General features: G+C 46.1%; 1 protein-coding gene across 1 annotated transcript in view; it reads right to left on the bottom strand.

Annotated features, from left to right (window-relative positions):
* The window catches only part of DYNC2I2 (dynein 2 intermediate chain 2), a 34,890-nt gene that overhangs the window by 489 nt on the left and 9,383 nt on the right, over positions 1 to 25,018 (bottom strand). The window contains exons 4-8 of the mRNA XM_040324733.1: positions 20,999 to 21,156; positions 12,490 to 12,599; positions 12,123 to 12,290; positions 7,678 to 7,910; positions 4,270 to 4,427 (exon numbers count right to left, since the gene is read on the bottom strand). Of these exons, the coding sequence (XP_040180667.1) occupies positions 4,270 to 4,427; positions 7,678 to 7,910; positions 12,123 to 12,290; positions 12,490 to 12,599; positions 20,999 to 21,156 (827 nt within the window). The remainder of the gene's footprint in view (positions 1 to 4,269; positions 4,428 to 7,677; positions 7,911 to 12,122; positions 12,291 to 12,489; positions 12,600 to 20,998; positions 21,157 to 25,018) is intronic.

Below are 25,018 nucleotides of genomic sequence, written 5' to 3'. Positions count from 1 at the left end.
TTGGCTTTCTCTGGCATCAATACCTTGTGTGTTACCCATAGTAAAAAAGTATGCAAACAGTGAAGTCAAAATTCATCTGCATAATTCTGTCAGGTTAGCCACCTCTGAAGCCAGAGGATGAGCACACGCGCCAGGCAACTGGCATTTTCACATATCTTTTAAACCTGACATTTAAGAAGATTTGATCAATGATAATTTTTTTATGTTTCCCGAGGATCTCCACACTAGAAGGTCATGCTTCTGCTGCAGCCATCATAGAAAGTCTGACCCCTTCCCCTTTCTTTAACCACTTGCTTACTGGGCACTTAAACCCCCTTCCTGCCCAGAGGACTTTTTGCGATTGGGCACTGTGTTGCTTTAACTGACAATTGCGCGGTCGTGCGACGTGGCTTCCAAACAAAATTTACGTCCTTTTTTTCCCCACAAATAGAGCTTTCTTTTGGTGGTATTTGATCACCTCTGCGGTTTTTATTTTTTGCGCTATAAGCAAAAAAGTGCGACAATTTTGAAAAGAATACAATATTTTTTACTTCTTGCTATAATAAATATCCCAATTAAAAAAAAAAAAAAAAAAATGTTTTTCTCAGTTTAGGCCGATACGTATTCTTCTACATATTTTTGGTAAAAAAAAAACGCAATAAGCGACTGGTTTGCGCAAAAGTTATAGCGCTTACAAAATAGGGGACAGAATTATTATTATTTTTTTACTAGAAATGGCGGCGATCTGCGATTTTTATTGGGACTGCGACGTTATGGTGGACACATCGGACACATTTTTGGCGCCATTCACATTTATACTGCGATCAGTGCTATAAATATGCACTAATTACAGTATAAATGTGACTGGCATTGAAGGGGTTAACACTAGGGGGTGAGGAAGGGGTTAAATATGTTTCCTATAAAGTGTTCTAACTGTAGGTGGAAGGGGGGTGACTGGGGGGGGTGACCGATCTGTGTCTCTATGTACAAGGGACACAGATCGGTCTCCTCTCCAGAGACAGGACGCTATCTCTGTGTGAGCCGGCAATGACAGATATGTTTACATATGAGATCATCTCTCATTGGCCGCACAGATCGCATCGCAAACAGCCACTCTGATTGGCCGTTCGCGGCGATCTGTAATTGGCTGTGTCCAAGGGACGTCAATTGACGTCCTGTTGGCTTTTGGGATCCGCGCTGTAGCCGTCAATTGACGGCAGGCGGATCCCAAGTGGTTAAAGTGGTTGTAAACTCTTACATATGCCCAGTGAAGCTACGGGCCTCAGCTGATAACACAGAAATGAAACAAATCCTCCTACATAAGTTGTACCTGTAATCTGCAGTCTTCTCTACAGCAATTCAAAGTCTAGAATTTCTAAAGCTTGTCTGAGCTGTCAGAAAAAATGGGGGTGGAGTGCTGAAGTTACACTTTGCAGAGGTCAGTGTGACATGCTCTGAGAGCTGATTGGAGGAAAGGGACACCCCCCCTTTCCACACAGCACACAGGAAAAGAGTTGAGACTGTCAATCAGATGGAGCTCCCTTCCGGTCACCTTTTTTCTCTTGGTGTTAGGAATATTTGTAAAAAGGGACTCATGCTGATAGAGGAATGAAGCAGCAGACAGGCACTTAGGCCCAGATTCACAGCCGAGATACGACGGAGTATCTAAGATACTCCGTCGTATCTCTCAGAGTATCTATGCGACTGATTCATAGAATCAGTTACGCATAGATAGCCCCTAGATCCGACAGGTGTAATTGTTTTACACTGTCGGATCTTAGGATGCAATACCGCGGCCGCCGCTGGGGGGAGTTTGCGTCGTAAACCAGCGTCGGGTATGCAAATTAGGAGTTACGCCGATCCACTACGGTTTTTCGCGTTCGCTACGTCGCTGCTAGTCTAGTTTCCTGTCGCAAATTTAGTTGTCGTTTTTGGTGCCTTAACTTTACACAGCACACGTATGTGCTGTATAAAGTATGTCCGTCGTTCCCGCGTCAACATTTTTGCTTCTTGCGTAAGACGTCCGGGAATACGGAAAGAAGCTACGCACGTCACCGTTCGAAAAAATTACGTCACTTCGCGCAAAGCACAGCGGGAAATTCAAAAGGGAGCATGCGCAGTAGGTCCGGCGCGGGAGCGTGCCTAATTTAAATGGCACACGCCCCTTTGAATTATGCAGGCTTACGCCGTGGGCCACCGGCGGAAGTTTTCTCGCAAGTGCTTTGTGAATCAGGCACTTGCGATGAAAACTTGCGGCGGTGTAACGTATCTACGATACGTTACACCGCCGCACTTCTACGTGAATCTGGGCCTTAGTGCTTTTAACTGAGACATGTACACACTACAGAGAGATTTGTTTTTTGTTCATATTTCATATTTGAGGTTTTCAACCACTAGAAGAGCTGCACTCAGCAAAACATGGAGGTTTGCCTCTGTTAATCAGTAAACTAGTAGTTAAGTAGAGCAATGCTGACTGACTTCAAAGCTCAAAAGGGTAAGTATTAGGGTTGTCCCGATACCACTTTAAGGCTGCATTCACACCTCGGCATACTAAATTGCGGCGACAAATAGCGGCGTTTTGTACCGCGATTCGCGGCGACAAAACGCCGCGATTGTGAATGCAGCCTTCACCCCCTCTATGGAGATGGTTCGCATCTCCTATGCCGAACGCCGAAAGACGCCTGAAAAAAAGGTCCGGGACTTTTTTTCAGGCGGCAGGCGTTCGGCGTGGAGATGTGAACCATCTCCATAGAGGGCAATGTTACATCATCCCTCTGGCGTGTCGGGGCGGCAGCGGGCGTCACACTACAGGCGACAAAACGCCTAGGTGTGAATGGGCTCTAAGACCTAGTACCAATACTTTTTTCCCAAATACTCGCCGATACTGATTACCGATCTTGTTTTTTTTTATTTTGTTACAATTTTATACATACAATGGGATTTCTCCAGTCCCTTTCTCAGCAGCCTCAGCTGCACTGGAGATGAATGGAGAGGAGACAGAGGCCCCTCTCCATTTATAAACTTAAGCATCGTAAACATATTACGATGCTCAGTTATGAATGGAGAGTCAGTTATCACTGACTCCGCTCATTCAGAAAAGGAAGGAGCTGGTAAATGACAGAGGGGGAATGAAGAAGGACGAGGAGGGCGGGGGGAACTGGAGGAGCCAACAGAGGAGCACACAGGGGAGCAAGATGAGGATACAGGGGACACTCAGAGATGATCGGTGTGGCGGCAGGGAAAGTTCTAATCACCAATCTCCCTGTGTGGCTTTCAATAAAGCAGCTGAAAGCCGCGGAGGGGAGAGAAGGAGAAGCGACTGTCAGCTTGATTTATTAAAAAACACAGGGAGATCAGTGATTATAACTTTCCCTACCACCACACCGATCATCCCTGAGTGTCCAGGTATTGGACTAGGCATCAGGAGCATTTGCAGGTGTACAAGTACTCCTGCAAATCCTCGGTATCAGGACAACCCTACTAAGTATACTTTGTCTGAGGTGTACTTACCTTTAGATTACAAACATTTATCCTATGGCTTCAAGTCAGCATCCCTAGGAGGACCATAATCCAATAGCCTAGACTGGATGAGCATTGTCTCCAAACTGTGGCCCTTTGCCTGCCTTTGGGGCACATTTCCTCCCAATGTTTTTAAAAAGATTCCTCTCACTGACACCAACAATGGGACACTACTCCTCCCAATGACACCAATGATGAGACACTACTCCTCCAACTGATACCAACTTTGGGGCACAATTTCTCCCAATGACACTAAAGACGTATTGTGTACTCCAACTTCACTACACTTTAAAACTTCCCATTACCTTTTTCTGGAGGTGATGGAATCAGAATGCGGTGGGGGCTACTGAAAAAAAAGTAATACTTTGCAAGGGGTGTAAATCTGTCAAACACGCTGGTAAAGAGTCCAAGCTTGGCCCTACCCATTCCACCTTCTGACCTCCCTTATTGGTTACCAAGGCTGACTATCACAATAAAAGACTAACAGGAAGGCTTGGGAAGGAGCGGGGCCAAATTAAACTGGTACTGGAAGTGTGAAAAATTCCATATTAATTCAGCTGGCAACAAATCGCTCTGACGTGTGGTTTTTACAGCCCATAAACTTTGGTTTTGTTTCTTATGCTTGGCTTCAATTGCTCAGTATTATGACCAGTTTACTGTTGGCATGTTCCATCCTAGGTCAGATGACTTGTGCACTTTATTCGGTCCTTACCTATGTACCATGATTCATAAAAGCCCTTCATTAGTGCCTTTCTACACACCAATCCTTACCTTCACCTGAGGCTGCGGCAAACACCAGGGGCCGCACCGGGGACCAGCGGATGCTAAAAAGGTATTTCTGGGACAACTGCAGGGAGCTGAGAGGCTTTGACTGCAGCATGGAGTACAGGTGAGCATGTCCGTCTGTGGCCGCACTCAGGAAAAGGTTTCTACAATGACAAATGGCATTCACTGTTTACACAAGGTGGGCCACAATTGTGATCACACCTTAGATGAAGATAAGACAAGAGTTATTAAAAATATAAAATTATATGAACTATAATGTAGTCTTTTTATAATGTGAGTTTTATCAAATTTTCTGTGATGGTTCAGCTCCTTAAAGTGTATGCAACACTAAACCGTTTATTTTTCTATTCTACTCAAAACTAAATAAAAACAAGGTTAGAAGAACCCCTGCCAGGTTTAAACTCCTGCCTGTGTACCTGCTGGAGAGTAGGGGTGAGCCCGATGTTTGCCGAATAGCAAACAATTTGAGGTGTTCACAGCAAATTCGAAAGCCGCAGAACACCCTTTAAAAGTCTGGAAGAAAGTGCTAATTTTAAAGGTTAATATGCAAGGTATTGTCATAAGAAGTGTTTGGGGACCCGGGTCCTGCCACAGGGTACATGTATTAATGCAAAAAAAATGCAGTTTTCTCAGGAGCAGCAATTTTAATAATGCTTAAAGTGAAACAATAAAGGTGAAATATCCCTTTAAATTTCATACCTGGGGGGTGTCTATATAGTATGCCTGTAAAGTGGCACATTTTTCCCGTGTTTAGAACAGTCCTTGCACAAAATGACATTTCTAAAAGAAGAAAAAAAAAGTTATTTAAAACTACTCGCGGCTATGATGAATTATTGGGTCCCGGCAATACAGATAAAAGTCATTGAAAAAAAACTGGCATGGGTTTTACCCCAGTCCATTACCAGGCCCTTTGGGTCTGGTATGAATATTAAGGGGAACCCCCGAACCAAAATGAAAAGAAAAAAATTGCGTGGGGGTCCCCCCAAATTCCATACCTGACCTCTCAGGTCTGGTATGGATTTTAAGGGGAACCCTGCGGCAAAATAAATAAAAATTACGTGGGGTTCCCCCCAAAAATCCATACCAGACCCTTATCAGAGCACACACCCTGGCAGGCCGCGGGAAAAGAGGGGGGGGGACGAGAGTACGCCCCCCTTTAGGAACCGCAACATACCACATGCCATCAACATGAGGAGGATGTCCACATGTTGATGGGGACAAGGGCCTCATCCCCACAACCCTTGCCCGGTGGTTGTGGGGGATTGCGGGCGGGGGGGCTTACCGGAATCCGGAAGCCCCCTTTAACAAGGGGACCCCCAGATCCCGCCCCCCCATGTGAATTGGTAACGGGGTACATTGTACCCCTACCATTTCACAAAAAAGTGTCAAAAATTAAAAAAAAAAACAGTAGTTTAATAAAAAGAAAAAATATATAGTGTAGCGTCATTCGGCGGGCGTCTCCCATGGAGGCGGATCATGTCTTTTTTTTTCTTCATATCCTCTGCTCGAGTTTTTTCTAATTTTGCCGTAGGGTTCCCTCTAAAATCTGTACCAGACCTGAAGGGGGACCCCTATGCCATTTTTTTTTATTTGGCACAGGGTTCCCCTTAATATCCATACCAGACCTGAAGGGCCTGGTATGGAATTTGGGGAGACCCCCACACAATTTTTTTTACATTTTGGTTTGGGCCTGGTAATGGACTGGGGGGGAACCCAATGCAGTTTTTTTCTATTACTTATCTGTATTGCCGGGACCCGACAATTCATTATAGCCGCGAGCAGTTTTAAATTAATTACTTTTTTTTTCCTTTAGAAATGTAATTTTGCGCCACTTTACAGGCATACTATAGACACCCCCCAGGTACAAAATTTAAAGGAATATCTCACTTTTATTGTTTCACTTTAAGCATTATTATAATCACTGCTCCTGAAAAAAAATGACAATAGCTTTCATATTAACCTTTAAAATTAGCACTTTTGATTTTTCATGTTTGTGTCCCATAGACTTTAACGTTGTTCGAATTAATTTTTTGCCTGTTTGCATGTTCTGCTGCGAACCAAACCGGGGGGTGTTCGGCTCATCCCTACTGGAGAGATTCACTCTCTCTATACATCCAGCTGTCACCAAAACGGGAATAGAGAGAGAGAAATTCATCCAACAGGGACATTGTTTCAGGTAACAGTTGTCTAAGAGGGGATTTATCTAATTTTGGAGAGATTTCCCCTCACTTCCTGTGGTGTGCACAGGACAGAAAGTGAATAGAGATCTCCCAAATGAGACCTACATATCCAAAATAAATAGAAAATGTAAGAAATTTACCTTAAATACAGCGGGGCAGATCCACAAAGAGAGTACGCCGGCGTATCTACTGATACGCCAGCGTACTTTCAAATTTCCCGCGTCGTATCTTTGATTTGAATCCTCAAACCAAGATACGACGGCATCTGGGTTAGATCCGACAGGCGTATGGCTTCGTACGCCTTCGGATCTTAGATGCAATACTTCGGCGTCCGCTGGGTGGAGTTCTCGTCGTTTTCCGCGTCCAGTATGCAAATTAGCTATTTCCGACGATCCGCAAACGTACGCGCGGCTGTCGCATTCTCTTACGTCGTCTCTAGTCGGCTTTTTCTGGCGTATAGTTAAAGCTGCTATTTTGCAGCGTATAGTTAGACTTGCCATGTTAAATATGGCCGTCGTTCCCGCGTTTCATTAGAATTTTTTTTGTGTAAGTCGTTCGTGAATCGGGATGGACGTAATTTACGTCCAGGTCAAAACCAATGACGTCCTTGCGACGTCATTTAGCGCAATGCACGGCGGAACATTTAGGGATGGCGCATGCGCAGTTCGTTCGGCGCGAGGACGTGCTTCATTTAAATGAAACACGCCCCCTACTCGCCGATTTGAATTAGGCGCCCTTACGCTGCAAGAGATACACTACGCCGCCGTAACTTACGGCGCAAATTCTTTGTGGATTCAAAGCTGCCAAAAGTAAGTTACAGCGGCGTAGCGTATCTCACATACGCTGCGCCCATCTAATTGTATGTGGATCTGCCCCAGCATTTCTAATTTCTCAATCATGTACCAACATGGAATAAAAACAGAAAGCCCTGTGCTAGTACCCATACAATGCTTGGTTGGTAGAGCTCAGCTCACGGGTGCATGATGCACAGTCGTGTGTTGCAGCTCAGCATGCTACTTTAATAAAATGAAACAAGCCTTTTTGTACCTACTGAAATGGAAATAAGAATCCTTTGTCAGGTATGAAATGTGTATCTAGAAAACAAAGACTGCACGTGTATGTATGAGACCTATGGGTTTTATAATGAGACAGAACCGCTTATAGGCTTTAAAAAAAACAAAAAACAATGTAACATTTTGAGCCTGGTACACACCTGTGGAAAGGTGAGTAGTCCACGCTGTACACAGGACCTCCATGTGGAGAGAAGGTAAACTGAGCTGGAGCTTTAAGAGGAACGGAGGAAGCCAAGTTTGTAAGGGCCACTGTCTGTACTGTGGAAGAACACTTCAAAAGGTAACCTCCTTCAGAGCCAACAATGAACAGGCTGGGGTCAAAGTGTGAGGAAGACAGACACGTCACACCCACCGCAGTGTCACCTCGGCCATGCTGTCAAGAAACAACAGTGTCACAAAAAGATAGTGCAGTCCAATTACATGCTTCACAACCTGATTTTTGAAATAGGTGGAGACAGAGAGAGGCTAACTTATCAGACCTTGAGGCTGGGTTCACACTACTACACTACTTTCATCCTACTTTGCTCTGCTACATTGGTCCTACATTGATCCTACATTGGTCCTACATCCATCCTACTTTCATGAACAGGATACTACTTTGATCCGACTTTGTGATAGTCTGACTTGTTCTTTGACCAATCAAAACAATCCCAGAGTGAGATAAATTCCTTTTACTGCTGCTGTAATCACATGTCGGATGTCAAAAGTCGGATGGTTAGGACAAGGCTCCTACTTTGGTCCGACTTCAATGATATTCAATGGGCTGAAGTAGGATCAATGTAGGACCAAAGTAGTACAGGGAGCATTTTCAAAGTCGGACCGACTTGTGTCGGACCAGTTAAGACGGTCCTCATAGGGAAACATTGATTTTCACACGTCATGCTACATGAGCTCCCAATGTAGGACCGTTGTGAACCCAGCCTCACCAGCTGAATGGAAGCCATGTTTTAGTTTTTTACTACAAACATCATTGTAGTGTGATGTCACGGTTCAGATGATGTTCTTTGCCATTAACAGCGGAAAAACATTTTTAATAACTTTGCATGTGACTTGATTTCTTCTTTTGCATAATATGGGTAGCACAGTGGCTAAGTGGTTAGCACATCTGCCTAGCAGCACTAGGGGTTGCTGTTTTGAATCCCAACGACACAATCTGCCTGAGGTTTGCATGTTCTCCCCGTGCCTGTGTGGGTTTTCTCCGGGTACTCTGGTACATGCTGGTAGGTCAATTGGATCCCGTCTAAACTAGCCCTAGTATGTGTATGTATGAATGGGAGTTAGGAACCTTAGATTCTAAGGGCCAGATTCACAAAAGGGATACGACGGCGTATCTGCTGATACGCCGTCGTATCCCTGTTTCTATCTATGCGACTGATTCATAGAATCAGTTACGCATAGATATCCCTAAGATCCGACAGGTGTAATAGTTTTACACTGTCGGATCTTAGGATGCAGTACCGCGGCCACCGCTGGGGGGAGTTTGCGTCGTAAACCAGCGTTGGGTATGCAAATTAGCAGTTACGGCGATCCACGAAACTTTTTCCCGTCGTTACGTTGCCGCAAGTGTTAGTTTGCCGTCGCAAAGATAGGGCACCTTTTACAAAGTGTAAAATTAGTACACCATGTAAAAGTATACCCATCTTTCCTGCGTCGCTTTTGAATTTTTAAAAAAAAAATAAAAAATTCCGGCGCAAGTCTTTTTTTCACGTCACGATTCACAAAACGTCGGCGCGTCGTAATTTCGCGCAAAGCACGTCGGGAAATTTGCGTCGGGAGCATGCGCAGTACGTCCGGCGCGGGAGCGCGCCTAATTTAAATGGTACCTGCCCCATTTGAATTGGCCCGCCTTGCGCCGGACGGATTTAGGATACAACGCCACAAATTTCCAGGTAAGTGCTTTGTGGATCGGGCACTTAGCCAGAAAATTTGCGGCGGTGTAACCTATAATCGGTTACGTTACGCTGCGCCCGGGCTACGTGAATCTGGCCCTAAGCTCCTTGAGGGCAGGGACTGATGTGAATATTAATATTTATATATATATATATATATAATATATATATATATACACACACACCACACACCACACACACACCTGTTTGATTACCCCCCAAAAATTTAAATTACATATACAGTAAAACCTTGGTTTGAGAGCGTTTTGCAAGACAAGCACATTTTTTTTTATAAATTTTGCCTTGATATAAGAGTAACGTCATGTCACAACTGAGTATAAAAAAAGAAGAGAGGAGCCTCTAAGTGTAGCAATATGGTTACATTTAATGAAGGTACAACATTTAGCAACTTATTGCTACACTTAGAGGTGCCTCTCTTCTCTTTTATGCCCTATAAAAAAAAATTAGGGTTGTCCCGATACGAGTATCGGTATCGGGACCGATACCGAGCATTTGCGCGAGTACTTTTTTTTTTCACCCGAGAGCGGGTGGAGAGGGGGGCGGAGAGGTAGCGAAGAGTGTAGCAGAGCAGTCCTCGCGTATGTTACTAATGGAGGAAAGCAGCTGCCGCTACCGCCATCTAGTCCCCAAAGAGAAAGCCAAGCCCCCCCCGCGCCGCTGCCGTCTAGTTGATCAGCGCTTGGGGAACATAACAGCTTTCATTTGAATAGCTGTGTGTTCCCCGTCGCGAGTCCTCATATATAGCCCCTCCCCCTTGTCTGGGCACTTTGATAGACAGATCACCCATCCCAGGATTGGACAGGTGATCTGTCTATCAAAGTGCCCGGACAAGGGGGAGGGGCTATATATGACGACGCGTGGCGGGGAACACACAGCTATTCAAATGAAAGCTGTTATGTTCCCCTCGCGCTGATCAACTAGACGGCGGGGGGGGGGGCTTGGCTTTCACATGGCTGCATTTTGGGGACACATGGCTGCATTTTGGGGACACATGGCTACATTTGGGCACACATGGCTGCATTTGGAGAAACATGGACACATTTAAAAAAAAAAGTATTGATAATCGCTATCGGCGAGTACATGAAAAAAAAGTATCGGTACTTGTACTCGGTCCTAAAAAAGTGGTATCGGGACAACCCTAAAAAAAATGCTTTGATATACAAGTGCTTTGGATTACAAGCATGTTTCTGGAACGAATTATGCTTGCAAACCAAGGTTTTACTGTATATTTGTGTATAGATATATATACACTGAGAAGAATGTGCATCACTTATTGCTAACCTCCTACTGGGAATGCTAGGTGTGAAGTTAAAACTCCTCATTAGCAGGTTAAAAAGGTCAACAATGGCACCCTCCATATTATCTCCTGACTTTAAGCAAAACTGAAGGCAAACATCTCAAATAAATGTCTCACTTTTTTCTTATAATTGCAATCAGCCTTCGTATGAACAGTTCAACACCTATACCATGCTGTGAAATTTTGGGTTCCATCACCCTTTAGCTACATCAGCCAGTGCTATGCCATAAACATTTGAAAGACGGGACCCAAAATGCATAGCACAAGGCTGCCAAACTGATGAACAGGGTCTGATGAAGCAAGTCATATTTATACATCAGCACATTTATACCCCTACCCCACCACTGCTATTCAAACCAGGGCTATCTTTGATACTGTTTGGGCAAACAATATCTTGCCCCCTCTTCACCCCCAACACAACTCCATACCCCCCAAGCCCCCCCCCCCCCCAACACATCTCTGTACACCCAGCACAACTCTGTACTTCCCAACACATCTTCGTACCTCTAGAAGACTTCCATACCCCCTAACACACCTCTGCACCCCCAGCACTCGTCCATATCCACCAGCACATCTTTGTAAACTCTTGCACATCTCTGCACCCTCCCACCTCCCAATATCCTCTATATGCCTCTGCACACCTTTGTACCCCCAACACACCTTCTTAGCCCCTGCAAACCCGCCCCCCCCCCACATCTATGTGCTCCCCTATACATCTGCACACCTCCCCTGTCCCCCTTCATATCTTCTGCATCTTATATAACCCCCACACGTTTGCAATATTTTTAATACCCCATAGCCACATACTGTTCCATTCCATTTCTTAAGCTACTGTGTCTTCTCTGGTGGCGGTGGGAGTACACAGAGGGTTGGAGCCCACCCAGAACCTTTTGTAGCAGGTTCACTAGTGTTGGATGATATTGATAGGCAGCTACACTGCCCCGAACCGCTCTCTTCACCTCCAGCAGCTTTGCCGATCAAAATCATCAACACTATCGATGCAGAATGTACTCCTGCCACCAGAGAAGCCACAGAGTTGCCAGCCGAAGGTGCAGAGGGAGGGTCTGGGAACCACAGCTGCCCATCAGATCAAAATGTGAAGCAACACTAGTCAACCCAACACTACGATTCCGGCACAAAGCCATCATGGGTCAACGAAAGCAAAAATGGCATGTATGCTATTTTCAGGCAGCACTGACTCAAGGGGCAGCTGCTTTGGGCCCCGGTAAGCTGCCCCTTTTGGTCCACATTAAAGATGGCCCTGATTTAAACCTTCTGTTGTTCTCCTTTAAATATAATTGTCACCCAACATAATAGGTGCCTTCCAGTTTCCAAGTTAGGAAAATGTAAATCAGTGGTACTTCATCTGTGTAGAGACCTTGTTAATCTTTGTGTTGCTGGGTATTTGCTGTGCAACAAGAGCAAATCCATCAGTGAGGACAAGCTGTCCATCTTTTTCCATCTGCCACTTGAGGATCTTCCCATCTGTAGAGACGCTCAGCAATTGCAGCCGGTGACCTTGTGGCTGATCCTGCAGCCAACTCACCTACCAGGTGACAAGAACAGATTAGAGGTCCATTAGATGAGCCCGACTATTGCCGTGGCCAGCTATTGTTAGTGAAAATCAGAGATTGCTGGCATTTTTCTAGTGTTGTGCTTAAAATGAAAGCAAGCATTTGGTAGTTGTAACGATCTTGATTTTAGCAGATTACTAAGAATCAGGACCTAAGCATAGCATTGATTACCTGGTACACAGCATCTGTATGGCTGTCTATGGAGAGCCCAGTCCTTCCAATCAATGGGTCATCTGCCCTACTGGTATCCCACATCAGAACTTCTCCGTTATAAAGGCCACCTGGTGATAGGAACGGGTTAAGCTCACATGGGGGAATTAAAGCCTAACTCCAGGAAAATAGCAAAATACACATAATTAATCATAAACAACGTGTACGTAGATGTGGCGATTCAAAATGACCTTGGACTTTAGCAATTCTGAATAACTGATGGCCAAGGTCATCCTGTACCTGCACTGTTGCAGCTGCCTATATGTTGTTGATGTTTACATCTCCTCCTTGGCCTTGAATGAGTCATTCATCGTCAGTGATGGCAATGCAGAATGACCTTGTCTTTAAAGATGCTCTTAATTATTCTGCGACGCTGGCAATACATTGTTGATGTTTACATTTCCTACCTGGCCCTGATTGAGTCATCCACTAAGCTGCGGCGGCACAGGTACAGAATTATCTAGGCCTTCAGTTATTATAATTGAAGTATAGAATAGAACTTGTCCCTGTTGGCTATTTTAATAAAGGAAGAATATTATTTTGCATCACTATGTGCCATATTCCTGTTGCTGGAATTGCCGCCTATACATTATTGATGTTAACATCTACACCCAGCCCTGAAGGAGTTTCATAGGCAGTGGCAGCTGTGCAAAATTACCACTTTTTATGCAGGGTCTTGCTGCAATGTATAGGCCTTTGTGAATGAGGCCTAAAAGATGATGCAACACACTTACAAATCCCTAACTCTGCTTTCTTCTCCTTCCAACTTGTCCCCTGCCAGCACACGTGCATGCAGCAGAACCTGGATTGGCTCCTTGTCTTGACCCTACACTTCCCAGTGCTGCTCTACAACATGAGGCAGATGTTATAATTGTATTATTTATATATATATATATATATATATATATATATATATATATATATATATACACACATATACACTATGGGCCAGATTCACGTAGAGCGGCGCATATTTAGATCGGCGTAACGCATGTCAGTTCCAATTTTGTGACGTAAGTACCGTATCCACAGAGTATTTGCGCCCAAATTTGCGCCAGCGTAACGTAAATTCCGAGGCGTAAGGCGGGGTAATTGAAAGTGGGAAGGTAGTGGGCGTGCTCCATTGAAATGAGTCGTGACCCCATGCAAATGAAGGGCCGGCCGTACTGCGCATGCGAGCATGATTATGCACCTCACTGGGCATGCTCAGAACTCGGCCCGGCGCAATCAGTGAGATAGGAACTAGGCCCGGCGTACTTAGTGTGTATAAATAGGCCCAGACAAACGCCCTTCCATTGCAAAAGTACATCCATGTGTTTCCCTTCCTGAAGCAAGGTGCTTTTGTTCTGTTTGTGGCTGTTTGTTGGTTAGTGTAGTAGTGTTATAGTAAAGATTTATTGGAGTAGGAGATTGTGTATTAGCTGTTTGTTTTTTCTGAGTGTTTTTTGGAGTCTGAATTAGCTGTCTGTTTGTGCTGTTTGAGTTTGGTGTCTGTTTTTTGCTGTCTGATTTTTGTGTCTGTTTGTTCTGCGTGATTTTTGTGTCTGTTTGGTGCTGACTGTTTGGTACCAAAGAGGAGAAAGCTCAACTTCTCTGTTCGGGAGAAGCAAATACTTGCTAGGGCAATCACCCGTCATGGGCGATTTTTGCATGGCCCTGAGAGCCGGGACATCACCCCGGCCAGGAAGAAGGAGATCCTCCAGGAGATTACTGATGAGATCAATGTGCGGGGGGGGGGGGGGGGAGACGAGGAACCCAGTGGGATCGCAAAGAAGATCAATGATCTGAGGAGCCTGGTCCGTGATAAGATGGCCAAGATTACCGCACATGCCAGGGGCACTGGCGGGGGACCACCTTGCACCATCAGGTGGACTGATGAGGAGCGTGCAGTGGCCCAGTGCTTCCACAGCCAGCAAGTGGTGGGCCTGCCTGGCTTTGACTCCGATGAGGCCGTGAGGACAGGTACGTTTTTGTTTTTTTCTCTATCTGGCGAGTAGCATGTGTGGGGGGGGGGGAGGGAATATGTGCCAAGTGTGTGGATCCTCCAACCTGTGTATGTTTTGTGTCATCCACAGATGGCAAGGAGAGTGCTGGGCCATCTGGCCAGTCTGCTCCATCCCCTGGACATCAGGCTGCTGAAGATCCCCAAGAAAGGCAGGAGTCCTCAGGGCAGGGGAGTGGCCACAACTCACCTCATGAGGAGGTTGGGGGGAGCAGGATGAGGGGGGGAGGTTGAGGAGGATCAGATGGACATTGCCAGTGAAATACTTTGGCTTTTGGATGAGGCTCCCCCTGTGGCTGGCAGCAGTCAGGCCTCCATCAGGGGTAGCCCCTCCCACTCCTTCCCCAACAGGGCTCCCCTCCTCCCAGGCCACAGGTCACCCGACTTTGGCCCAGATGGAGGACAGCCTGTCCGCCATTAAGGAGTCGGTGAATGTGAGCACGAACTCGGTGGCGTACATCAATTGCTTTTGCGACCTGCAGACCGCCACAGCAGGCATGGCCCTGGAGGTGAATGCCCTTACCCAGGCTGTCGAGGCCAATACCCAGGCTGTCCAGGCCAATACGGCAGCCCTCACTGTGGGCCTGAACAGAATAGCCGTGGCCTTGGAGGGCAGGCCAGCAGGTGGACAGACACCAGGGGAGGCTCCTCCTTCCCCTGCTCCCCCCCCCATGAGTCTCCCCTGAGGGGCCGTGGCCGGCCCAGGCGTAGCTCACGCCGACGTTGATTTGGGATGTGCTTTTGATTTCTTTTGTTTTTTGGATTTGTACTGTGATTATGATTTGTTTTTTTTGTGAATGATGTATGAATGTGGGGGTGACATTCCTGCTGAAAAAGGGGTGTCACCCTCATTTGTGGTGGAGTAGGGATCCCCAGGACCAGGGAGAAGTGATCCCAGGTCCATGTGAATGGTGTATGAATGTACAGTGACATAATTGGAGCCTTGGCGGGGCGTTGCTGCTCCCTAGTACCGTGCGGTGTACTTCGGTCTAATCCAATTCGATGTGGATGTGGGGTGTGTGTGCTAGGGACCACAGTGGTGTGCATGCATGCATTCTCATTGTGCCATGATTAATGTGTGTGTTTACTGTGCAAGGATGCCTTCTGCGAGGCGTCTCCTGGCTGCTCTTCCCTCAGTAGACCGTGTAAAGTTGGTCAGGGGGGGAATGTCTGGTTCGGGGGTCAGGTCCTCACATATGTCAATCTCCAGGCCCCTTCTCACTGCGAAGCTGTGCAGCATGTAACATGCACCGATTATCTGACACACAAAGTTTGGGGAATACAACAGGGTACCCCCAGACTTATCCAGGCATCGGAAACTGGACTTCAGGAGGCCAAAGGTGCATTCCACCACTGCACGGGTACGTATGTGTGCAGCATTGTAGTTTTCCTCTCCTGGGGTTTGGGGGTTCCGGAATGGAGTCATGAGATGGGGTCCAAGTGCATATGCAGAGTCACCTGAAAGGGAAAAGACAGGAGGATGTTAGTCATGCATGTGCCCCTCGTGATGTCTGCATCATGGGGGGGACAGTCATGCCTGACACCCATGTCACTCACCAACCAGCCAGCTGTCCCCATACATGTTCTGTTCAAATTCTCTTGGGATGTTGCTTTGACGGTATATGAAGCTGTCATGGCTGGATCCTGGGTGTTTGGCACGGACGTGTCATATGAGGTATTGGGCATCAACTATCACCTGTACATTGATGGAATGCCAATGCTTCCGATTGCGGTACATGTGCTCTGTCTCATGGGGGGGATGTAGTGCCACATGTGTGCAATCAATGGCCCCCACGGTGCGTGGGAACCTGGCAATTCTATAGAAATCTGTCATTGTCTTCATCCGCAGGTCCTCCTGGGTGGGTTTGATGATTTGGTTGGCCATGCGTCTCAGGATTGCAGGGACAACCTGGTGCACACATCTGCAAATGGAGGATTGTGACATCCCAGCCACCACTCCACTTGTGCGCTGAAAAGAGCCAGTGGCAAGGAAATGGAGTGTTGCTATGACCTTGACCAGTGGCTCCAGTGCATGTGAGCGGTGTGTGTTGGGCTGGTGATGTCATCCTGCAGGGTTGTGGTTAATTCCATGATGGCTTCAGGGGTGAATCTGAAGGTGCGATACACCTCAGAAGCAGGCATGCCAAAGACATCTAGGCGTGTGCGGTATATCCTCTCCTGTGCCCTCCTCCTCTGTTCCCTCCTCCTTCTGCGTGCCTCTAAAGTCACTAGTATAGCTATGAGCATGGATGCCCCTGGCATGTTGGCATACAGATTGTTGTCCTGCAAGTGTGTGTGCTCAGCTCCTCCCTAACGGTGTTGCTTTAGCTGACCTGCACACGTCTGGTGTAAAGTTAAAGCGGTTGTAAACCGCATAAACTTTTTTTTTTTTTTTTTTTAAACCTGCAAGGCAAAAGGCATAATCAGCCAGTATGCACCGCATACTGGCTGATTATGAAATACTTACCTCGGAACGAGGTGAGGAACACTTACCTGGTTCACGCCGAGCGAGATGTCATCTTGCTCCGGCGTGTCTTCCGGGTATCGCCGCTCCATCGCTGTGATTGGCTGGAGCGGCGATTACGTCACTCCCGCGCGTGCGCGCGGGAGATTTAAATTCGGCAAGGTCCGGCGGCTGCCGGTCCTTTAGCCGAGGATCCCCCCTGCACATGCGCTGCTGCAATCAGCGGCGCATTGCGGGGGGAATATCTCCTAAACCATACAGGTTTAGGAGATATTCTTGATACCTACAGGTGAGCCGTATTATAGGCTTACCTGTAGGTAAAAGTGACAAATAAGGGTTTACAACCACTTTAAGGCAGCTTTTATAAGGTGTAACTTTCCGCCGGGAAAACAGCAGATGCGCACACGGCGTAGCCTGCGCTGCACAAGCGTACTTTTGTGGATCGTCGTATCTCCCTAATTTGCATCTTTGCCTAGCAAAACAATGGTGCGTCTAGCGTATTTTGCGCTCCAAGATGCACCGGTGTAATCGTTTTACGTCGGACGGAAAAAAATGGTTTTCAGGCGTATCTAATTTTGAGGATACGGCGCATTGATACGCACGGCGCATTTTACGCCGGCGTAAGTGCTTTGTGAATCTGGCCCTATAATTTTAGAGAAGAGAGTTTCAACTGGATCGACTAAATGGTTGCCAACACCCCAAATAAGTAGATTCCATAAACTGGTTGGAGAAAATAAAAAATTTGAAGACATCCATCCAATTGTAGGACCATTACATGCTTGGTATGGATTAGATTATCCCCCTTTTTCTCTTGTCAAAAAAACATGGGGATCCTGGCAGCATTCATTATTCAGTATTGGCTAACTGGTGAGCAACTCCCTCTTTCTGACCTCAATGATGCTCTTTCCTGACTATTTTTTACATACTCAATTGATTTTTATGTTCTGTTATAGACTGTCCTTTCTTTTATTGATCTCCTCTCAAAGAAAGAAGTGTCCCTGATAAAGGGATTGCTATCCTGAAAACTCGTTGGGCCTAAGAAAAAGGAGACCTACATCTGCGAACTGTATCAACTGCATTGTTTTTATTGTTCCTTGTGGACACTATTGGCCAGATTCTCAAAAGAGATACGACGACGTATCTCCAGATACGCCGTCGTATCTCTGAGTCGCACCGTCGTATCTATGCGCCTGATTCTTAGAATCAGTTACGCATAGATTTCCCTTAGATCCGACAGACGTAAGTCTCTTACGCCGTCGGATCGTAACTGCATTTTTACGCTGACTGCTAGGGGCGTGTATGCTGATTTACGCGTCGAAATATGTAAATCAGCAAGATACGCGAATTCACAAACGTACGCCCAGGCGACGCAGTACATTTACGCCGTTTACGTTAGGCTTTTCCCAGCATAAAGTTACCCCTGCTATATGGTGGCGTAAGTTCGGCGTACCAATGTTAAGTATGGCCGTCGTTCCCGCGACGAAATTTGAAAATTTTGCTTAGTTTGCGTAACTCGTCCATGAATGGGGCTGGACGTAATTTACGTCCACGTCAAAAGCAATACGTCCTTGCTGCGTATTAGGAGCGATGCACACTGGGAGATTTCCACGGACGGCGCATGTGCCGTTCGTGAAAAACGTCAATCACGTCGGGTCACAGAAGATTAACATAAAACACGCCCCCCTGTCCCACATTTGAATTAGGCGGGCTTACGCCGGCCGATTTACGCTACGCCGCCGCAACTTACGGAGCAAGTGCTTTGAGAATACAGCACTTGCCCATCTAAGTTGCGGAGGCGTAACGTAAAAAGGTTACGTTAGGCCCGCACAAAGATGCGCGCACCTACGAGAATCTGGCCCTTTATGGTGTAATGTGTTCCCATAGATTTTAACAATTATTCTAATAAATTTATGTAACAATTTTTCTAAACAATTCTGTGATTTTCTCAAATTGCCCTAAAAGCCACACCCCCACTGGGGGTATTCTATTATACATATACACTAAATTACCAAAAGTATTGGTGGGACACCTGCCTTTACACGCACATGAACTTTAATGGCATCCCGGTAGGGTTCAATATGGAGTTGGCCCATCCTTTGCAGGTTCAGCTTCAACTCTTCTGGGAAGGCTGTCCACAAGGTTTAGTGTGTCTATGGGAAGATTTTCACCATTCTTCCAGATGCGCATTTGTGCGGTCAGGCAGTGATATTGGATGAGAAGGCCTGATTCGCAGTCTCCACTCTAATTCATCCAAAAGGTGTTCTATCGGTTGAGGTCAGGACAGTCAAGTTTCTCCACACCAAACTCGCTCATCCATGTCTTTATGGACCTTGATTTGTGCACTTTGTGCGCAGTCATGTTGGAACAGGAAGGGGCCATCTCCAAACTGTTCCCACAAAGTTGGGAGCACGAAATTGTCCAAAATGTCTTGGTATTCTGATGCTTTTAGAGTTCCCTTCACTGGAACTAAGGGGCCAAGCACAACCCCTAAAAAACACACCATAATCCCCCTCCACCAAATGATTTGGACCAGTGCACAAAGCAAGGTCCATAAAGACATGAATGAGCGAGTTTGGGGTGGAGAAACTTGACTGGCCAGTACAGAGTCCTGATCTAAACCCAATAGAACACCTTTGGGATGAATTTGAGAGGAGACTGAGCCAGGCCTTCTGGTCCACATCAGTGCCTGACATCACAAATGTGCTTTTAATACATACACCACTGCATTTACTGCTGTTTTTAAATTTGCCAGGAGGTGTGTAAAGTTCTCAGTGCATAGATCTTACTGTTCATTAGATCTATTTTCAGTCCAGACAAAAACCTTTAGTAATCCCTCTGTTCTCAGCCCCACTCCCCGTCAAACTCCACAATTGAATGGAGACTGAGGCACAAATGTGTGGGCCAAATGGTTAGGATTCTGACAGGAGGCTGTGTGCTGCTAAGGAGACCCTGAGATCTCATGAGATCTTGGACAGATCAGTATGGGACTGGGACTGGGTTCTTGCTGGAATTTGTCTTTATTGTCCGAAACTCTGTAGGACATAAAATAAATATACTGACAGTGTTGACCTCACCTTCTAAAAATGTTTATTGTCTGGCCTCCATGCTTCTGCAAGTCATCTTCTCTGCCCCAGGGGTATCCCTAGATCCCTGGTACATGCTCACCATGGGGCTTCACCACTGTGCTGAAATGGAGCACTGCTATTTAGTAATTCAATGAAATCAAAGCTTTTGGCTGCTGACGTACTTCTACTAGATTGCTAGTTAGCAGGTGACATTCACAAGTTTTGAGTATTCGGGAGTTCCCCAGGCACACAGAAAAGCATCCACTGAATAGGGGACAGGAAGTAAGGAAAATCCCTTAATTCTTCAGAGTGAAGAAGGGTCAAGCCCTGTACACACAACCGGGATTCCCGGTGGTAAAAAGTCCGCCGGGAATCCAGGGGGGAAAACCGAGAACATGCTCGGTAATTTTCCCCCTGTACACTCCAGAGGTTTTCCCTCTGAGTATGCTGCACCGCAGTGTTTCCCATAGGGAAACTGCCGGGGAAAAAGACCGACAGGAATCGCGGCAGGAAAAAAGAGAACATGTTCTAATTTTCCCTGCCAGGATTCCCGGCGGTTTTCCTGTCGGGAACACTGCCATGGAGCATACACATGGCCAGTTTTCCCGGCCAAAAGCTGTCATGGCAATTTTCCAGATGGGAAAACTGGTCGTGTGTATGAGGCATTAGAGACCTGCTCAGGCTTTTATTGCTGTCTGCGTCCCTGCTGGGGACACGTTTAGGAGACAATCTACCCAAACAAGATACAAAGGTTCCAACTCCAAAGTTTGGCTGAATTTACAGTACCAATGTGCCTTCTTTTAAAGGCTTGGTCCAAGTTTGGCAACTTAATCCTAACTGATGTACTTTAATAGTTTGACAGTGCTTCCAAATGAACAAACCTCTGTCAACCAATATAGGAATCAGCAAAATTAAACAGGCACAAATGGTCAGACTCACCCGCTATAATGGATGGACGAGAGGGGTGAAATGCTAAACACATAGCAGAACTAGACACTTCTAGAACCACATCGGGGTGGTTAGGGTTGAAGCCACGGCGGTCCAGATTCCACGTACACACATAGGACTTTTCCGTGCTCCAATCTCCATCTGCTAACCTAGCCGTCAAAAGGGAAAAATGAGGCAAAGATTTAACATACAAAACATACATACCGGTAATAAATACTTAGGACTTCACTCTGTAGGTGAAAGGAACATATACAAATCAATGTGCTTATCAATATTTTTTAATCCTGACTGACCTTCCATTAACATGTGGAAGTACTGTGGTCACATAGTAGTAAAGTTGTTAAGATAGAAACTTTCCTCATTAGTATACTCAAAGAGATGTGAATGATGCCATTTTAAAAAGAGACTGAGTTTTAGGGTTCATTTACAGGTGCTCAGTCCCATACAGCATAAAGATCTGTTTATTTATTTTTTGTACTAGCGCTGAGCTACATGCAGGCAGCTGTTAAGTGAATAGATTTGTAGGAGCTGTAAGGACTTACCCGCACAGCGCAGTTTGATATGAACATAGGGACAGGTACACTGCCCTGGATTCACAGGCTCTGCACCAGGCCATGCAACCAAGGCTGGGTTCACACTGGTACGACACAATAGTCATACTACTTTGGATCCGACTTAGCCGTGCGACTTCAAGTCTGACATGCGTCCAACTTCGATCCCCGACAATACCAGGCCCTTTGGTCTGGTATAGATTTTAAGGGGAACCGCCTATGCCATAAAGTCCATACCAGACCCTTATACGAGCACGCAGCCCAGCCATTCAGGAAAGGGGGTGGGGACGAGCAAGAGCCCCCTGCCCCAAAGCACCCACCCCCATGTTGAGGACATGCAGCCTAGTATGGTTCAGGGGGGGGGGGCACTCGCTCGACGCCACCTCCTTTCCTGACCAGCCTGGCTGCGTGCTTGGATACGGGTCTTTTATGGATTTTGAGGGACCCCCACACCGTTTTTTTTTGGCGTTGGGGGTACCCCTTAAAATCTATACCAGACCGAAGGGCCTGTATGCTCTTGGAGGGGGAACCCATGCCAGTTTTTTATTTAAAATTTGGCGTGGAGTTCCCCCTCAAGATCATCAGAGCACAAGTCGCATATCAAAGTCGGATCATGCAAGACTTTGATCCGACTTCAGTGATATTCAATGGGCTGAAGTAGGATCAAAGTCGGACCAAAGTAGTGCAGGGAGCATTTTCAAAGTCGGACAAACTTGTGTCGGACCAGTTAAGATGGCTCCCATAGGGAAACATTGATTTTCACACGTCATGTGACATGAGCTCCCAATGTCGGAGCGTTTGTCGTACTAGTATGAACCCGGCCTCAGTCCTCACAGATAGTATGTATCCATCCACTTACATTGACTGCCAGCATGCAGCTCAGAGTTAATACAAAAAAAGATAGGCAAATTACTGTTAACGCCTTTGCCATCTGGTTTTATTACATCACATGGCAAGAGCAGCGATACCAGCTGATATAGGCGAGATCTACCACAGCAGCTATATGTTGTTAAACTGTATGTATAGCCAAAACCTCTCTCTTTATTCTGTTTTGGATAGTAGAGAAGGGTTAAAAAACCCTGTTAGTATATGTTTTCAGTCTGTGTTCTAATGGGGGGGGGGGGGTAATCCCCTCACTTCCTGTCTTGCAGGAATGGAAAATAAATCATAAAATCTTAATCATAAGTCACTGGAACAGGTATCCATACTGCAAGATTTCCCCTTGCTCTGGTGACAACTGTAACATTATAGAATTTCCATCACTTTCTGATGGACCAAGTAAAATGGACCAAGACCAAAGACTAACCCTTCTGTACCCTATTCAAAGCTAATTAAAAAAAATGGTTATACATATCTAGTAGTAGTAAGCTGATGACAATTGGTCTTTGGGGACACCCTTCTTGTGTATCTTAAAGTGGGAGAAAACTCCCATGGACGATTTTTACCTATAGGTAAGCCTATAGTGCACCGTTTAGCAGATAGTTACTTGTGAAGCTGCCAGTGACATCACCAGCACATGCACTCTGAAGGGATGGCATACTGTGCCGCTACTTCTGAGCCCTGTGCCGTGAACAGCGGCTCCCACGCGCATGAGTGACGTCATCATGGCTTGTCCAAGCAAAGAACCGGAGCCCGCCAACCTAGGAGGAAGACTGTGTGAAGATGGAAGCCCTGTCATCGGTGACCGCGCCCCACTGGAGGGTTTCTTTTTAAGGCAAGTTTCACATACTGTGCTAGTATGTGATGCATACTAGCACATTATAACTTTGCCTTACAGGTGTCAAAAAAAAAAAACATGGCGATTTACTACCGCTTTAAGTCGACCATACATGGATCCAAATTTGGCTGGTTCAGCAGGGACTGGATGAATTTTAATTCATGTACGGGCAGGCTGATTGTACCCAAGTTGATCCACTGATCGACTAAGGGTACAATCAGCCTGTTGGACTTTTTTGGCTATAGCCGGCCCGCTAGCAGTAATCATTGTGCTCTGTCGGTTCGAAAGGCACCCAGCGCACTGCTAGCAGAACACAATAGCGCTGCGGGAGGCATTACTCCATTAGCACTGACTGTGTTGATGGGGGAATCAAGCAATTTTCTTTCCTTCCACCCATGGAAAGAAAATTAAATTATCTATGGGCTGCCTTAGGGAGTCCGTGCAGTCGTGAAGGAGCTTCCTTGGCATAGAGAGTTTGGTATAGGTTCGACCAATGGCTTTTACCTTTTAAAGCAGTTGTAAACAGTCTGTTACCTTTTTCTTCTAACATCTAGTGAGGTCCCTCTTTAGTGCCTTATTAGTGTTGGCCTCACTGAGAATGAGTAATCAGATGTATTCATGACCACTGAGCATCTCCTCTTGTCTGCTGGAAGGATGGTAATGGTCAGAGCTCTACTAAACAATGTACAGGCCTAACTCTCTGGTTGGTTCAAGTTGAAAGGAGGTGCTCAGGCATGAAAAAATCTACATGGAACAAACTGGAACAACCATACCTGGGAAGGATGGGATTATGTAACTGGAACAGGGTGATTCTACATGTTTAACACCTATGGTGGTTGGATCAAGGTGACGGCACCACCTCTGTGGATATAAATGCTGGGATATTTTCCTGAAACTCATAACAAATGGCTTGTGGTATTCCAAAAAATAAGGTAAGTGTATTCCATTAGGTTTTCCTGTCACTTTGATATTTTTTACAGGTAAAAAGTCTTTAAAAGAAAGCCAAATGGAATATATAAACTCATGATTCCAATAATATTCAGTGTCATCAGTCATGCCACATGAGGAACTCTCAGGCCTCGTGGACACACGATAGGTTAAATAGAGGACAACGGTCTGATGGACTGTTTTCATCGGTCAAAACCGATCGTGTGTAGGCCCCATAGGTTATTTAACCATCGGTTAAAAAAAAGCCAACTTGCTTTAAAGCGGGGGTTCACCCAAAAAAAAAAAACATTTTTAACATTAGATTGAGGCTAATTACGGGAAGCAGAATCGGGTGTTTTGTTTAAAATCAATGCAGTACTTACCGTTTTAGAGATAGATGTTCTCCGTGGCTTCCGGGTATGGGCTGCGGGACTGGGCGTTCCTATTTGATTGACAGCCTTCCGACCGTCGCATACAGCGCGTCACCAGTTTCCGAAAGTAGCCGAACGTCGGTGCGCAGGCGCCGTATAGAGCCGCACCGACGTTCGGCAACTCGTGACGCGCTGTATGCGACCGTCGGAAGGCTGTCAATCAAATAGGAACGCCCAGTCCCGAAGACCATACCCGGAAGCGGCGGAGAACATCTATCTCTAAAACGGTAAGTACTGCATTGATTTAAAAAAAAAAACATTGGTGGATGGTTCTACCTCTGCGCCCTTTGACATCTCCAATGGTACCCGGCAGGGCTGCCCACTATCCCCACTCTTATTTGTCATTGTAATAGAACACTTAGCTTGCGCCATCAGACAAAATGTC

Source organism: Rana temporaria, chromosome 9, assembly GCF_905171775.1.
Source record: "Rana temporaria chromosome 9, aRanTem1.1, whole genome shotgun sequence".
In the NCBI taxonomy this organism is placed as follows: domain Eukaryota; kingdom Metazoa; phylum Chordata; class Amphibia; order Anura; family Ranidae; genus Rana; species Rana temporaria.
The sequence above is the reverse complement of the archived record's forward strand: the minus strand, read 5'-3'. Positions and strand labels throughout refer to the sequence as shown.